At 44.3% G+C, this 16,658-nt stretch overlaps 1 protein-coding gene across 7 annotated transcripts in view; it reads right to left on the bottom strand.

Annotated features, from left to right (window-relative positions):
• The window catches only part of IQCH (IQ motif containing H), a 106,773-nt gene that overhangs the window by 35,504 nt on the left and 54,611 nt on the right, over positions 1 to 16,658 (bottom strand). For all 7 annotated transcript variants that reach the window (XM_014524517.2, XM_025215092.1, XM_025215093.1 and 4 more), the window contains 2 exons: positions 5,121 to 5,241; positions 3,802 to 4,088 (listed from right to left, as the gene is read on the bottom strand). In XM_014524517.2, coding sequence (XP_014380003.2) covers positions 3,802 to 4,088; positions 5,121 to 5,241 — 408 coding nt within the window. The remainder of the gene's footprint in view (positions 1 to 3,801; positions 4,089 to 5,120; positions 5,242 to 16,658) is intronic.

The raw sequence follows: 16,658 nt of genomic DNA, 5'->3' as shown, positions 1-16,658 counted from the left end.
TCAATGGGAAGAAAGGGAAGGAGAACGAGGCAAGAAAGAGGGATAATAAGAGCTACAGGCAGCACTGACTCGTTGTGTTGCCTGGTTTATGGCAGGGTGTGTGTCACGGCACTATTATAATCGGAGACGTGCTTGTGTATGTGGGTGAAATATCTTGGCTCCCGTGAAGTCAATGGTAAAACCCCAATGAGGCTGGGATGTCCCCCTTCCATAGACTGGAAGTTTTATGGGGGGATCATCCACAGTTTACTCATGTCTCTTCTGTAAATATATTTTTGGGTCAGATATTTCCAGTGGTCTCCCATTCAGGGTTAATTTTCATCATCAGATATCTCAGTTTCAATGTAATTGTAACACCAGTGGTCTCTAATATGACCTTTTTTGCCAACAGATGCCTCCAACAGGGCTTAAAATATGCCTCCTTTATTTAGGCCTTTTCTCCCCCCCCCCTCAACACACACAGGCTGGGATTTTCAAAGGAGCCCAAGGAAGGCAGACTTGAACAGACTGGGGCACAACTCCCGCAGGCTCCTTTGAAAAGCCCAGCCATAATGCACAGCTTGCTTGATTAACTACACATATTAATAAATGCACTGGCACTTGCTACAAGTCTTAATCTGAGCCCCCTTGGGAGACAACAAACTTGCTTGGATAATTAAATGTTTGTACACTTAAGAGTTAATTGCAAAGCAGCCCGCTGACAGGGAGACACACCAGCAGTTTGGGAGGTAACCAGGCACAGGCTCCGAGATTTTTAGTTTAATTGGGATCCAGTGTTAGTATATGGATGGATACATACCCCAATTCTGAAAGCATGGATTTGTAAGCAATAGGCACTAGAGTACTACAAGGGCTCACAGTTACAGGAAGGATTAGAAAACCTTGTATACTAGCCACATCATTACTTTCCAACCTCTATACCTGCCCCTTGCTGGCATGTTGTGAAATTCCAAAATCCTTACATCTCAAAACACCTTTCAAACGAATAACCCAATTTCCTCTCTTTTAAAGAATAAAACGCTCAGACTATTCTGAATTTGGTTTTTAGGGTGTCTGCGTGATGGAAGAATTTATTAGATCACATTAGGACAGAGAGCGCCAACATTATACGTGGAACAAAAGCCAGAGGACGAGATCAGCAGCACAAGAGGAGATCAATAGTTTGTCACATGATGCTGTCAAGGCTGATCAGCCTCATCCTGACCAGAAGGAAAAGAAAAGAAATATGGAACAAGACTTAGCATGGAAGCATTGCTTGTAAGTGAAGGTTGGGAGTAAAATTAGCTGGGATGTTTGCACTGTGAGCCCTTGCAGAAGAGCTACGAAATTACCGAAGTTTAAAAAAAGAGAAGGACCGTTCTCAGCACACATTGCAAATCATTCCTTTGCTATTTGCTGGTTCAGACCCACTGCAAAAATGTGCGAAAAGGAGGGTAGCTCACCTGTACCGGGTGGGGTGCGAGTTTGCTGCCTCGGGACATCCAAGCTCCTGTGGCTTCCCAGTGCTGCCGTACACCGATGATTGCTCTGAGGGTCGAGAAGAGCCTGTAGCCCCAACTGTCTGTGCTCGTTCATCCACTGTAGGCAGTGCTGTGTTCTGGACCCTACGCTTTCCCTGCTTGATTTATTATATCACTTTTTGCCTTGTCAGATGTCTTTGATGTAGCTGACTGAAGTTTTGCTGACAGACTTGCAGACTATGGCAGGGGTAGCTAAGGTCAATTGAGTGGTTCCAATTTTACCTTGTAACGAGTTTCCATTACTCATCCAGACCAAGGGCTCTGTCGTGCAGAGTTCTGCCTGGTGATCTCTCATCCACCCCATTTGCCCAGTTCTGCCTCCTGTTGGTGGACCAGTGCTCCAAAAAGATACTCTGGCTTCCCAGTATATTTGCTTCTAGATGTCACTCAGAAAGCTGCCTTTGGAAATCCAAGTCTATAACCCTCTGACTTCCTGAAAGAGCCACCTCTCGCTGCACCCATCATTGCAACAGCTGAGATCAGCTGATACTCTGGCACCAGCCTTCAGGTACTCAGATCTTGAGGGTGTGTGGTCATATTTAAGATCCTATCCTGAAGCTCACTCCGACAACTGGTCAGAGCACAAGTGTGCCGACTTTCAGGATGTGGTGCAAAGTTCAAGATATTGGCTTTGGGCAGTTGGGAAGGGGTAAGCACCTTTGTCAGGGCCTTATCTCCAGCCAGAGAATCTACCTCTTGCTGCAGAAATGTGCAGCAGAATCCAAGCTTCTTAAACGTTAGGTTTGCAGCTTTTCAGTTTGCAAGGAAGGGATTCAAGACATGCATGGAATAAAGAGAGGCAGCGTGACCTTCCCAAGTCGACAGACAAAGTGAGGCAGCACTTACACAGTGGGTTTGTGGAACTGGTTAGGAGATCTCACATTTCAACGGGGCATGTTTCTTCCTTACTTGCACAAACAAGTTCTGTGGTCATCAGTTATGCTCACAGATTGCAAAATTAGCACAGCCTTGTGAGGGAAGCTTTATTAACACCTTATTCTCTCCAACTCCCCTAGGCTATCCTGAACAAACTATGCACAACCTATTAGCCACATAAGATCTTACAAGGTAAGTGAAGTGCTACACTAAAACTGCAGAAGCGATGCAGTGTCTCAGGCCAAGGGCAATGAGAAGTGGAGGCTGGTCTCATGCCACCCTGCATCCTCTCAGCGCAGAAGAGCAAGGCTCCACGCATGGACCCAACAGGTGCTGCTAGCACGAGTTCTCCAGTCTTGGGTACAAGCAAAACTAATGGTAGACTGCACACGGGGACAAGCACTTCAAGAAAAGCCTAGTGATCTGACTTGAGATGTCTGCATTTATCTGTTGATCACTTCAGCAGAAATATCTAGATGGTGGGCACACTCTTCAAGCCAAGATCGCTAATCTTTTAATACTAAAAAATTAAGCCAGTGGACTAAAGAGGGAATGGGCTTGGAAACTGGTACATTAACATGGTGCTTCAGACCCACTGTCCCAGCACTTCTAGGCAGAGACCTGGTGCGGGGTTAGATCAGTAATGGACAGAGTCCACATCACAAAGCCCATTAGAACTGGATCCGTTGCAGGGACTTGCACTGAACTGGAAGGCTGATTGAAAGAGGTGCCAGGTGGCAAGGCCCTGCCTGCTCAGTCCCGATCTGTGGATTTCAATACCTGGTCTGTCTGTCTGGTATCTTCCATAAATAATACATTACACAGCAGCTTCTCTCCCCAGGACTCAAAACACTTTACAGATATTAAAGCAGTAAGACACACAAGAAGTCTCTGCAGGTCTACCAGTCCCACTTTACTGGTAGAAATGAGAGTGCAGAGAAGCCGAGTGATTTGGCCCCAGGTCACACGGCCTTTCTGTGACAGAGCTGAAAATAGGGAACAAGTCTCCTCACCTGCAGCTCTGGCCACGAAACCATTATTTATTATGATCAGAATACACTTGGTTTTCTGGAACTGGTTTCAGATATTAGTTTCCTCCCATGCAAGGATGCCCCACATGCATTGCTTAGGTATGAATACACATGTGAGTCATTACTTTGCCTCTTGATGAAAAAGCTTCCTGCCATAATTAGCTAGGACAGAACCTCACCTTTACATTGACACTAAAGGAACTGTATATTTTACCTACCTCCACATACCTGGTTCACCACTTAGAAACCAGAATTTCCCAGAAGGGCAACACTCATTAGCTTTTCTGCATCATCTGGGAGAGCCTGGTGGGAACATCGCACATTCCTCGATCGTTCTCGTACACAAAGGGGTCATTTATTTCTGCCCGACTCACCTGTTGCTCCATTGTTTGTGGATGGATGAAAGTTACAAAGTCAATCGAGAAGTACCCAAGCACCTCTCTAGATCTGCAAGCCTCTCCAATTTTTAAGCACAGTGAATTAAGAACTGCTGGATCAACAGAGCACTGTGGGACAGTGGTGCCAGATGACTGCAAGGGACCGTCAGCGTGGATCTGGTCTCCAGATGAAACCATTCGTATCTCTCCCATTGGCTCTATTAGCATATCCACAGTAAGGTTGGTGACGTTTTCGGAGGGTGGAAAGGCTTCTATCACGCCACCTAGAGAGAAATGCATTTGCTGTCAAACTAATCACAGAATTCATAAACCAGTATTTTCAGAGTCTCACAGAATTCAACCACCCGGCTCCTATTGTGTTCAAACATCACTGCAAATAGTGCTTGAATAAATAAATTTAATAGGAACTGCAGTGGTAGCTCCCACTGCATCACTTAGGAGATGAAGGGAATATCTTCTAAAGAACAACAAGCAAACTATTTACTAGCAATGCATACCCAGGATTATTCAGCGTTTTGGGGCTGTCTTACAGTCACATATTATATTGTATTTGATCCAGCTAGAATAGTATTTTTCAATCCATTCCCAACTGCAACATCTGGTATTTTTTTTCTGAAATACTTTCAGGTGGAGATACTGATATACCCTTGACTCTACAGTACCGAAATCTGTGAAGTTTATCAGATCTAACAAAACTGTGGGGCGCCTTCCACCAGACATGTTGGAGTGTTGCAGCCATGATGGTCCAGGAAATATGCAACAAGTAAGGTTGTTTCTGGTGCTCTCTCTTATTGGACTAACTGTATAGTTGGGAGAGATGTTAGATAAGCTTTTGAGCACAAGAAGTTTCCTTCTTCAGGTCATGCCTGACATAAGTGGTTTAGGCATCTAACGCTATATGCAACTTTCTTTCAAATCTGGTGGGCTATTCATCCTGATCAATAACAAACTAGGCTGAACTGCACTTTAAAATTTTGAGTGCCACAGATCCACATCATAAAAGAGATCAGCAGAAAGGTTATTAAGTGCACCATAAGCTCCAATACAGCAATACAAGAGTAAAAGAGTTGGGTCTTCTGTGCTCAGTTTGGTACAGGAGAGGTACTCTCAAATATTACAAACACTTGGGTAGGACAAAAGAATGATACTGCCTATATTTTATTTTTAAATGAACAAAATGGGGAAGTTAAAGGAAAGAAATATTTAAGCAGGTCCAAGATTAACAAGAACCTGGCATACAATATGGTATAATTACTCCTTATAACACTTAACAGCAACTTTGCAGTCTTATTTACCTTGACTAAGAAATGTTTGGAGGAATTTTTCCCATGTAGGGAATCGTTTCTCATTGACTGGCTGTGCGTGCTGTGCTAAAAGGCCCGGCAGCTCCTGGGAGATCTTCACCAAAGCTGGCTCCTGCAGAAACAAATTAAATAGAACCACAAGCAATTTTACTACAGAAATGAAAACTGCTTGTGGGGTGATTAAAAACCAGGCCTCCAACAGGCAAAAAAAAAAAATGTGGTTACTGTTTACCCACAGTCAGGAAGCCTTTTTTTAATTTTTCCCCTTACTACTCCTTCCACCTATCCAAAACTCTTTTCTCTCAAAGGCTGATTTTTTTCCTCACTGCAATATCTCTTCTCCTACTGCACTTCTCAGTGATTTGATCTGGCGACTCCAAGCAACCAGCGCTTGGCTATCACTTAGCGATCAATACCAAGAGTCAATGACTCCTATGATTATGCTTGAAAATGGAATCGGTTCAAATGGCTGCCTTCTCCAGTCATAATCGTCTTAACTCTCCTTACTTTGAGTGTCCTAGAGACTCTGAACAAAACGCTTTGTTTAGTAACAATGAATTTGGATGAATTTAGGCGACCCCTTAACATTTAGCATGACTCCACTCAGAGAGAAGGGGAGAGAGAGATACTCCTACAGCCCTCCGCGGCTCGCGAGAAAAATAGCTTGATCTATTTTTGGTTGACTTTGATTCGTCATATGATGGAATGTAAAAAACAGTTTTGCTCCCCAGTTCCAGTAACTTTACAGCATTATCACAAAGCCCATTAAACATAGCCTGGCAGAAGCTAACGTCATTGTCTTTGTTGTTCAGGAGAGTCCCAGAGGTGAGCGAGCATGTAATGTGCATGGACCCTGACTCTGAAGCCCCAGGCCCCTCTCTCTTGCTGCTTTACAAGCATTCTCTCACTTCCCCTGGGTCTCTTTTCTTCTGCTTTACGTCCTCTCGAAATTGGAAGTATCCCATGCTCCAGAAGCGGCCCAACTGTCTGCTGATCTTGGCAATGCTTGGAGCCCACATCTTGTTCTGGGCTCTAAAGGTGCACAGGAAAACCTTGCGACGACTGATGAATGTGAAAGCACTCCTACTAGGCACGACCAAGCAATGAATTCTGGAGGGGGGCGGAGGGGAAGCCACCTGTTCTTCCCGTAACACGCAGTATAAGAGAAACCATTTTAAACCTGATATTTATTATTATAAATTGTGATTTTTCTATCATTAGATGAAAGTTGGCCAAGTGGTTAGGGTGCCAGTTTGGGCTCTTGGGGAGACGGAGGTTTGTAGCTCTACCCAGGCTCCCTGTGTGATTTCAGTTTCTTCTGAGAACTGGAGAGAACAGCATGTCCCAACTGTACCGGGTGTCAGGAGGATGAATACAGATACAGACATTAAAAGGAAAAGGGGAAAGCACTCATCGCTGGTCCTAGAAGCCACCGTGACACCTTTAAAGTGCCTTTTAGCCAATATATAAATAAATTTAGCAGCAAAACAGCAAGTCCATAGCAAGAAACATCCAAGATGGTAAGCCTGAAATAGCAAGATGCCATGAGCCTTTCCCTGAATTACTCATCCAGATCCCACCTCTCCAAAAGCCTGAGCACACACATGGGATTTGCAGTGGAAAGGTTACAATTTTGTCCTATTTTGGACCACTGTGTAAGTGTGGAGGACACAGGTTTCAAAGCCAATGGGCCCTAAACAGATAGTGCTCTGCTGACAGCTTCTTAAAATGAGGTACTTGCAAACTCCCAGGTTTACCGCTCGTCATAAGTGATGCCCTCTCAAACAGGCAAGTCTCAAGCAAGATTAAGTCAAAAGTACCACCCAGGAAAGTCAACAACAGCCAGCGTAGGTCCTACAGCACTAATACAATATGCTCGCAACAAGAGACCATGCTCAATCAATAGACTACAGCATTTTGTAACAGCCTCAGATTCCACGTGCATTCAAGGTCCAGAGATCACCGCAGGGGAAGCAAACCTAGAGGTGACCAAAACACAGAGAATATCAGTAAGACCAGAACCAGAGGCACATGGGAAATCACAAGGAGCTGGGTACAGTTCAGAGGAAGGATGGCAGAATCTGTCCCAGGATGACACTGATGGACATCTGTGAGCTGGGGCTGTGCGAAGCTTCAGGTGCTGATTCGATTCGGAGGAGATTCGGCCCATTCGGCGGCCGAATCTCTGAATCCGAATCAAATCAGCAGACCCATTAAAAGGTTGGAATTGATTTGAAGCTCTCCGAATCAATTCAGAAAAGATTCGGAGAGCTTTGGAGATTTGGGCAGTCCCCGCTCACTGCCGCAGGATGCTGGACCCAAGGGGGGCTGGAGAAGGGGGAGGGGACCATGGGGGGACCCCTGCCAGGCCCTATCCCCTCCCTGCTCCCCCAGCCTCTCTGAGTGCCCCCCAACCCCTGCCCGCTTCCCCAGCACCCCCCATGGCTGTCCTGCCTGGCCCCAGCTCCTGACCCTTAAAAAAAAAAAAGCCCCCACTCACCAGCTGCTGCAGCAGCCTCGGGGCTTCTGGGGCTCGTGGCAGAGCCCCCCACACAGTGTGGGGCAGTGGGGACTGCCCCCTGCTGGGCAAAAACTGGTGAGTTGGGGCTTTTTTTTTTTTTTTTAAAGCCGGGAGCTGGGGCAGGCAGGGCAGGCATGGGGCAGGCTGGGAGAGCGGGTTGGGGATGGGGCCAATGCCGAGTTTCAGCCGAATCAACTGCATCCAAATCTCTGAATCAGATTCAGCCGAATCAATTCGGGACAGTGATTCGAATCACGACTCAAATCACTGTCCCCCGAAACGGCCGAATCCGAATCCAAAGTCAATACTAGCCACTTGGCACAGGCTTACTGTGAGCCATGTCTTTCCAGGGATGCTGTTGCTCATGCAAGACTCGGACCCCCCATCCTCCATCAACGTGAACCCAAACTAGGGGCTGTTCAGACAGAATAAGATGCTAAATGAGACCACATTCACCAGACTATCAGGTCAGTCCCCCAGTATCAAGCTGGGTTAATTCCCCTGACTTAAGTAATTGCTACAAATTTATGACTAAATGAGAGGAGCATGACTCTTCCACGAGTCTGCAGTGACATTTCCCAAGTTAAATCATCCTTTTTCTTTCCATAAAGTGAAAGGAAATCAAACCTGTCTCTTTAATGCTTAAAAATCTATCACACAAACTGGAATTCTTCCTAGCGCTACTGGAGGGTGGAAAAGAGCAATGATAATTCAGCAGCTGGTTCACAGAGCCTCCTATTCCAGAACCTGAGGTCAGGGTTGAGAGCAGTGGTCAAACACTTAGTTACAGCCTGTATAAAACCAAACTCATTGAAGCCAAAATTGTACCAGGGAATGCAAGTTTTAGACAGCTCTGCCCGCTAATACATCAGAACAGGGAGCAGAGACCAATTAGGTTCAATGGGGCCTGTGTTTTGCTTTTAAATATAGCTAACCCAAGAGATTATGAGAGCCAATGGTTTCCTATACAATTAATATAAACACAGTTTTGCAGGTAGAAATTTTCTTAGCAGTGATTAATGCCATCGAGAGGTTAATCTACAAATCAGTATGCTCTTTTTATTGTGTTAGCAATACTTCCATCATACTGAGCCTGACCATTTAAATCTAATGAGTTTCAGTATTATGCAATTTAAAAGCAAATACAAAAGCAGATCTGCGGGATAGGAATATATGTAGTGGCATTTAGAATACATTGGGACCACATTCACATAAATACCAATCTAAATCACGAGCATGCAATACTTGGACTTGGATTCAATTTCTCCAATGCAACAATGTGGAACATGAAGACACCTGCCCCAAAGCTTATGACCTGTTTCCCCTTTCCAAGGGTCAGTTTTTCCTTGCAAACAGAAGGATCACTGGGCTCTTCTTTCCAACACTGGGCGCGTCTACACATGCGCTTTAATGTGCATTAGCCTATTTTAACACGCATTAAAGCATCACACACAAAAAAAAGCGCGCTTTCGTTAATGCGCATTAACAAATGCTAAAGCGCTCTTTTCTAGCACCTCACACTGGAGGTACTAAGCTTAATGTGCAGTAATGAACGTGTAGACGCACCCGCTGTGTCCTTAGTAAGAATGCATTGAGTGACTTTCTGCAATCAGGCTGATGCTCGGTCCTCACTTGATACAGCTGATCTAACTGTTGCCCAACATACACCTTCCTCCCTGTTCATGAAGCAGCTGGTAAGAAGCCAGTAGAGGACCAATTCTGGCAAGACTTGATCATCACCAATAATATTCTGGAGTCCTACTTGATGAGATTTACACCATGATATAGCACAAAGTGGTGCCAATGGCTGACCTGCTCTTAGCTGATACTGGTCGAACATCCTGTTTCATACTGCACCTTTGGCAGAATTTGATGCTAATGTTCATTTCCCTAAAGACTCGTGCCAGGGACCAAAGGAAGTATCTCTGAGCCACCCAAAGCCTGCTAGCTCTCAAATCCTGCTCCTTACATGCAAACACTGAAGCAGGCTGTGAAACGCTATGTGCTACAGCTGTGTACCTATTTATATCAAACGTAGGAATACCATCCTTCACATATCACAACCGAGAAAAATCACCTTGGAAGGAGAAGGGGGGAGAGGGGTCTTTAAAATGACCAATCAAATCCAGGAAAGTTTTTGGGTTTTTTTTTTAAATCATTGTTTTAATTCTCTCACAGCTAGGAACAAACTCGATTTACCAGTATCCTTACAAGGCTCAGCTCCTCACAGACAGTTAGGTGCCCGACTCTCAGTGATGTCTATGGGGGTTATGCTCCTAAGCACTAGTCCTTAGTGGACGTTCCTCATTGCAAGCCTCACAGAGGCAACAATCCCAATTACATGACATTTTAGTAGGGAAGAAGAGAATACACTTCACAAACATTTCAACCCAAGCCTAAACCCAGTGTCACTGAAGCCTTTAAAGGGATCCTAGATCTTTCTGGCAGCAAAATTTACCCAGGTTCTCTGTGATGCTCACAGTGCCTCAGATGGACTCAGATCTGTACGGTGCTATCAAGAAGGAGTACATGTACATTTTGGGGCACTTCACATTTAATGTTGCCTTTTTAAAAAAACCGTTGCAACGCTTTACAAATGCAGTCAAAGCCTGTTTGCCCAGTCTTTACAATAAAACAGTCCTTACCTTCACCGAGTGAAATTTTGCACCGCTGTGTTACAGCAATAGCAACAAGAGATGATGCTAGGACTGGAAACGGGGTGTCTGGCTGGAACAGATCGGAGATCCAGTTGAGGGAACAAAGAGAAGCCTGCTGTGAGAAGAGAACGGAGAGAAAAAGAAATAAAGAGAAAGAGGAAATAAGCCTAAAAAGAGATCAAGAGAAGAGGCTGCGGGACAGAAAGAGGCTGCAAAGCAGAGTGCATGCAAAAAACCTAGGGCTTTTAGCTGGAATCAGAGTGAAAGGAAACTATTTGGGCTTTGGAAGCAAATAGAGTGAAAAAGGAGCCCTAGAGAAGTAAAGCTGAATGGGCCAGAGAAGAACACTATCAGGCAGGTCCTTGGCTTGCTTAAATTGTCAGAGCTCCACTGCAGTGAATTTACACCTCTTTAATGGAGCTATGACAATTTATACCACCTGAGGATCTGCCCCCCTGTACTGTAGCCAACAGAGCTACTTCGATTTACACAGCTGTCTGATGGATCTTATGCCTACCCCTATTTGCTCTCATCTTCTTAGGAGCCTTGGCAAACGTGGAATTGTTTGGCGAGTCAATGCTTATGCCCTGACTGCCGTCTAACTTATTTGAAGGACTTTCTAGTTTGCAATGGACACAGAGCTGCGTTTTGTTTTAATCCCTGCAGGCATGCACTCCCCCTATCCATACCCCCCTAACAAATAACCTTTGGAAAGGCTGCCAAAAAAATATATGGGTGGAAATGTTTTGCAAGTGATGCATTGCCTACCATACCTACTTAAAGTTTAAAACCTGGTTTAAGACCAAACATTTAATGGTTTACTGCAAATTTCAAAATTAAAAAGTGCCAATTTTGTCTTCCACGAGCTGGAAAAATATGTTCCGATAGAAGGTAGCATCATGTAAAACAGCCGTCATTACCAAGTAACACAAATGTTTTTTGTATGTAAAATTGCTTTGTAAAATATTTGCTCCATCTGCTGAAAGTAGCAAAGACAATTTTCCCTGATAGCTAATGGCCCATTTCAGCTGTATGGCAAGCGATTCACCGTGGCTGCAACTTGCATTAAGTAGAATGGCAAAAACAGTGCACAGAATTCGCTACTTATGTAGTATTATCTACTCACTGCTTCCTGAGAGCCCCGTCCCTCATTACTGCGGCCTTCGCTTTGGATCAGCACACAGGGCTAGGGTTGCTTTGACTCAAGAGGCTTTTTGTCAAACTGAGGCACATATGCTATGCTTCAATCCAAGAGCACAAAACAGCCACTTTCCTTGACTACACGAACAAGGAGGTTAGTTCTCTTTCAACTTTCCAGCACTTAAACTGCTGTTCCTTTTTTCACACCACATGGGGCCATGGTTTTCTCTTCTGGCTCATGCTGTCACTCTGCACGCCAAGGATTTCAATATATAAAGATCAAGCACTTCTTTTAATTCTAAATTCAGCTACATGCACACACACGCACAAAAAGAGAACATTGTCCGACTCCAACCCCCCCCCCCACAATTGCCTCGGCTTCATTGTGTACTTTGCTCCTTACAATGCCTCTATTTAAAAGCGCATGTTTGCATTGTGCCCTGAACCACTTCAACATCTGCTAACAGACCAATAAAAAATAAATAAACCGGGATTGTTTAGAAAGAGAGATCACTCCTATTTCCTCTGAATGCTTTAAAACCAGGAGCAGCAGCAAGCCACAGAGCCTTGTTTTCATAGATTTCACCTTGGAAAACAATATTAGTGGGGAAATTAAACATAGGAAAAAAATACTCCAGCCTGTGCTACCAAAAGAGGAATTTGAAAGCAAGGTGATGGTATCAAAGTAATCACGCAGACTTAGATTTAGCACAAGTGTAATTTAATTGTGACAATGACAATTGGATACAGTAGCTTGTGTTTTAACCACAGCAACCTAAGCGGCGACTTTATTTTGTGCACAAAGAAAAACGCGATTTTTCAAGAAAAGGGCTTATTTCCCCCAAAAGGTCCACATCTACACAGTGGCAGACACAATGCTCTATCCTCTTCTTTTCCCAAACAAAGGTCTCTTTTAAAAGAAACAGAGATTAATAGAAAGCTGAACTGGCCTAACGGGAAGTGTCAGCAGAATCGTGGCCTTGAGAAGAATAACATCTGCGTGGGGTTTTTTCCCTGTTCCTACAAATACGTGCTCAATTCAGACCTCCTCGAGTAAACTCAATTTGCCAAGGTTTTTCTTTTTTTAAGATGTTTAATTCAGCATCTTGGCTCGCTGTCTTGTGCCGTCCCTTTTGTTCGTGTCCCTAGGGAAACGAGTCTCATGAATTCCAAAAGGGCGACTGAAAAAAAACCCACCCCAAAACAAAAACCATTGTGTGGGTAATCGTTGTACGTTCTTCTATAAATCCCAACAACTCCCAGATCAACTGCACAGCTGTATTGCGGAGAGGCCTTCCGTGCAGTCTAACACGCGCTATGTCGTGTTTTACAAGCGACAAACAGTTAAACTTCCTTCCCTCTTAGCTTTGCGTGTGTGCGACTTTTTAGATTTTAGCAAAATAAACATTTTAAAAATAATCCAAACCGGCATTTTATTGCGTGTGATAACATTAACGGATTTTCAGATTCCTTTATTGCTCTTGCTTTTATCCTCTTCTTCCACACTCTTATTGCTAAAAACTGGCAGTTAAATTCAATTGATTCAAAATATTCTGGATCCATATGGCCTAAAACCCTGGAGCTGGAGTTCTGATATTGCCTCACTGCTGTTTTGTAGTATTTGCCTCTACTCCAGTCCCCAGATGGTGGAAGTAACATTTAAACCTCCTTTTCTCTGCCTTGTACAATAGACCTTGGCACCATTTCAACTGTTTACTCCGGTAATTAACAGCACTGATACCACAACAATTACAACTCCTACAATCTTAACACAATAATGCTATGAATTAGTGAGAGCTAATGGCTGGAAGGTATAGTGGTTCCAGACTGCGAGAGCTGTGCATTTTTAGAATAAAATAAAAGGTACAAACAGCACGCTTGCGGTAGACAATGATTACCTAGTAATTAGTTTACACAAAGCTTCCTATTTAATGGCAAAACGCTGTAATTAACGTGTGACAGAAAATCAAAGGGTACTTTGTAAGCATATGAAAAATTAACACTGCAGGCCTATAGCTTTATGTACTGATTAGAAGCATATTAAATCAATAGGACTCGCAAACCAACAGCTTGCATATCTGATTATTGTGGGTCCTACAAATGGATAGTGCAGTTTTAATTGAACCGAGGGATACCATTCTCATGCTTTGTTGCTTTACTCGGGATTCAAGAATCACCTGAAACATAACCCTGGCTGCTACACAAATATCACAACTGCCCGAATGAGAGCGCTGCAGAAGGCTCTCAGATAAAATATGGAAGCAAGCTACTCAGGATAGTCTGTTGATGGGGCGCCGGCTGCACCGCGAAACAAGGCGGCATGGCACTGTTTGCAGCTCAGAGGAATCTGTTCTTTAGTCATGGGAATTTTACCATCCTACGGCGCACCTTGTTATACTAGGAGAAAATGGAAAAGCCTATCGCACTTATCAGAATTTCACACATGGATTTTCTATGTAACTGTCTGTGTTTCTGGCTCTCTTTCTGCTAGAAAAATGATCATGCCAAAAATTGCATGGGAATGCAATAAAATAAGCAGGAAAGAATGCTCTCAGCAAACTCTTAGGTGCATATGCTACCAAGCACAACTCAGCTGCCTTTGTTTTCCACTGGAACCTCAGCAGTCTCCGTACCATTTTTGGAACCAAACTATTTTGGATGCTGCTAACGAATATGATTAACAGCCACTGTGATAAAAGTAGAATGGGTTTCAAGGAAGCTGAAAGTCAAGGTTCAACAGCTTTACTGTGTGCAAGGGAGAACAGCAGAGCATAGCTATAAACCACGGTGTGCTGACAATAACATGGTAATGAAGTCAAGGTTTTGACAGTAGCATGGTTATATTTTGAATGGCTCTATAGATACCTGCTGCTTGCTTTTCACTCTTTACTATGAGCAAGAAGGCCATAATAGAAACTGTACAAGTTAACTACTTATAGCCGGGGGGGGGCCTAACCTGCAGCACAGGTGCCATACGAGGCAAGGGCAGCCATTGTCTCTGGCACGCGGCAGAGCAGGGAGAGGCCGGGAAGCAGAATGGCAGATAAGGCAGGGAGCTGAAAGCAGAGGCAAATCAGGCAGAAAGCACAGGGTGGGAAGCGGAAAACAGAGCAGTAGATCCAGGAGGCAGTGAGGGTGGGAGTGGCCCTAGAGGACGGTGCGAGGCTATTTCGTGGCGCTGACTTATGGCATATCATATAACCCTAGTGTAAAAAGTTCAAAATCCCCTTATCACTATTTTTGATTTTCAGACAATCTCTCAATTTATCTAATGACATTTTAGGGGAATTTTGAAACATGATCAATAACGTTAAAATTTAAGGCAACAGTAAGCATTTGGTTCTGGCATCAGAGACTCTGTTTTTTTTCTGATGGTGACCAATCCTAAGTCCTAGGACCCGTGTTAAAACACTGCTCTATTTGACACTGTTTGAAAGTTAGATTTTCTGTGCTTTACTGCCGTTTCCAAAGGCTTGGAGCCCCGATCGCTGATTTTAGCCAGGTGCCCAGCCCCCAGAGGTCCACCTAAAGAACGAAGCAGTGACAATGTTACAGTGATCTGGTCAAAACCAGGCATCCAGGTTGCAGCTGTATTGGTCTAGAGGAAAAATCATTCAGGACTTGTGGTAGAGGTGATATCTTTTATTAGACCAACTAGATGTTTGCAAAAAAAAATTCTTTAATTGCAAGCTTTTGGGTGCAAACGCCCTTCATCAGGCATCGGAGAAAAGATTGCAAAAAGTTCTCCTGGGTAGAAATAAAAGTTTCATATATGTATATTCATATATAGTTCTATATAAAGTTCATATATAGAAAGGAGTTTGCGTCCAAAAGCTTGCAATTAATGAAATTTTTTTTGCAAAAATCTAGTCTGGGCAAAACCAATGATTCAGAAACTGCAGAACTTAACACGATGCACTGGCCGTGCTGGATAAAACAGCTTACTTTAACCAACGGATGGGCAAAGCAGCTTTGGTACGGCAATGTGCCCATATTCATAACTGCCTTACCAAGAGAACATCCCTTTTTTTCTACTGCCACCATATCCACTATGTATTTTTTTCCTGCCCCATCCTTTTTGTGTTTGCAGCTCTTTCTTTCCCCCCTCTCTCTGACCACAAGCTGACGTCCCTCATTTTTATAGCTTCCTATAACCTTTAGCCCTTTCAGCTTGCTTCATGCCTGTGGTCACTGTGATGGATGAGAAGTTTCAGTGTGGTAACTGAAGAATGCCGGTATGTTAGCTAGCTATTAAGATAGACCGTATAACTTGCATAGGACTGGTGGAAAGTTTATTAGACACTCTATTGCTTCGGTTCAGCGGGGGCTTTTGGAGGAACAAGCAAGCGGGCATCTCTGGCATCGCTCGGGGACGGAAAAGAACTGCAGGCACTGAAGATGAGGAGGGCCAGATAAAAATAATCATGACAGATCCCGTAGGACTGCATCCCAGGGCCCAGATTCCTTGCCTAGAGAGAGCTGATGGCTTAAGCCCCCAGCCCTGTGGAGGTGGAATAAGGGAAACCAGGAGTGATCAGCCATGCTATGGCAATCATTAGACATTTTGAGTGCGCTTGTCATCCCACAACCCCAAGAGAGGCATTTTTTGGGAGACTGCTCCTTGGTCTATGCGGATCTTGAATGGACAGCCTCTGAACACCCTTCTTCCCACCTCGCCTTGGAGCTATGAGGCCGTCTCACTGCTCTGTCCATACGGCAGCCAGAGACTCAACCCGATGAACTAACGCTGCGATCTGTTTAGACAAGGAGAGGGAGAGCCGATCAGATCAGATAAGCGCATATCTAGAGAAAGCTGTCTTTTTTCTTTGGCAGGCGAAGTTGTTTGGGTAGATGTAATATCTTTTATTTGACCAGCTAAATAGTTGGGGAACTGTTTTTGCAGGCTTTTGGGCACAGACGTCCTTTGTCAGCCATTGGGAGATTCTGCTGTTGTTCTTTCTTCTTTCTCAGCTTTGTAACAGGCCAAATCTACAGCGCTGCAGTTTCTGCTGTGGTTGTCTTGAAGAGCCTAGTGGACTGCCAACTTCCAAGACAGTCAGCATGCTCTCTCAGGTTACAGGTCCCAGGTGCTGCCTGGTTCGGCAGGAGAAACTCTGTTGGCTCCTGCTTTGGGTAATGACAGTGGCATTCACCTTTGCTGGGCCATGACATCCCTGCCAGCTGGGAACGGAGGGAAACGCTAACATTTCC

Source organism: Alligator sinensis, unplaced genomic scaffold (assembly GCF_000455745.1).
Source record: "Alligator sinensis unplaced genomic scaffold, ASM45574v1 scaffold1423_1, whole genome shotgun sequence".
NCBI classification, from domain to species: Eukaryota; Metazoa; Chordata; order Crocodylia; family Alligatoridae; genus Alligator; species Alligator sinensis.
The sequence above is the reverse complement of the archived record's forward strand: the minus strand, read 5'-3'. Positions and strand labels throughout refer to the sequence as shown.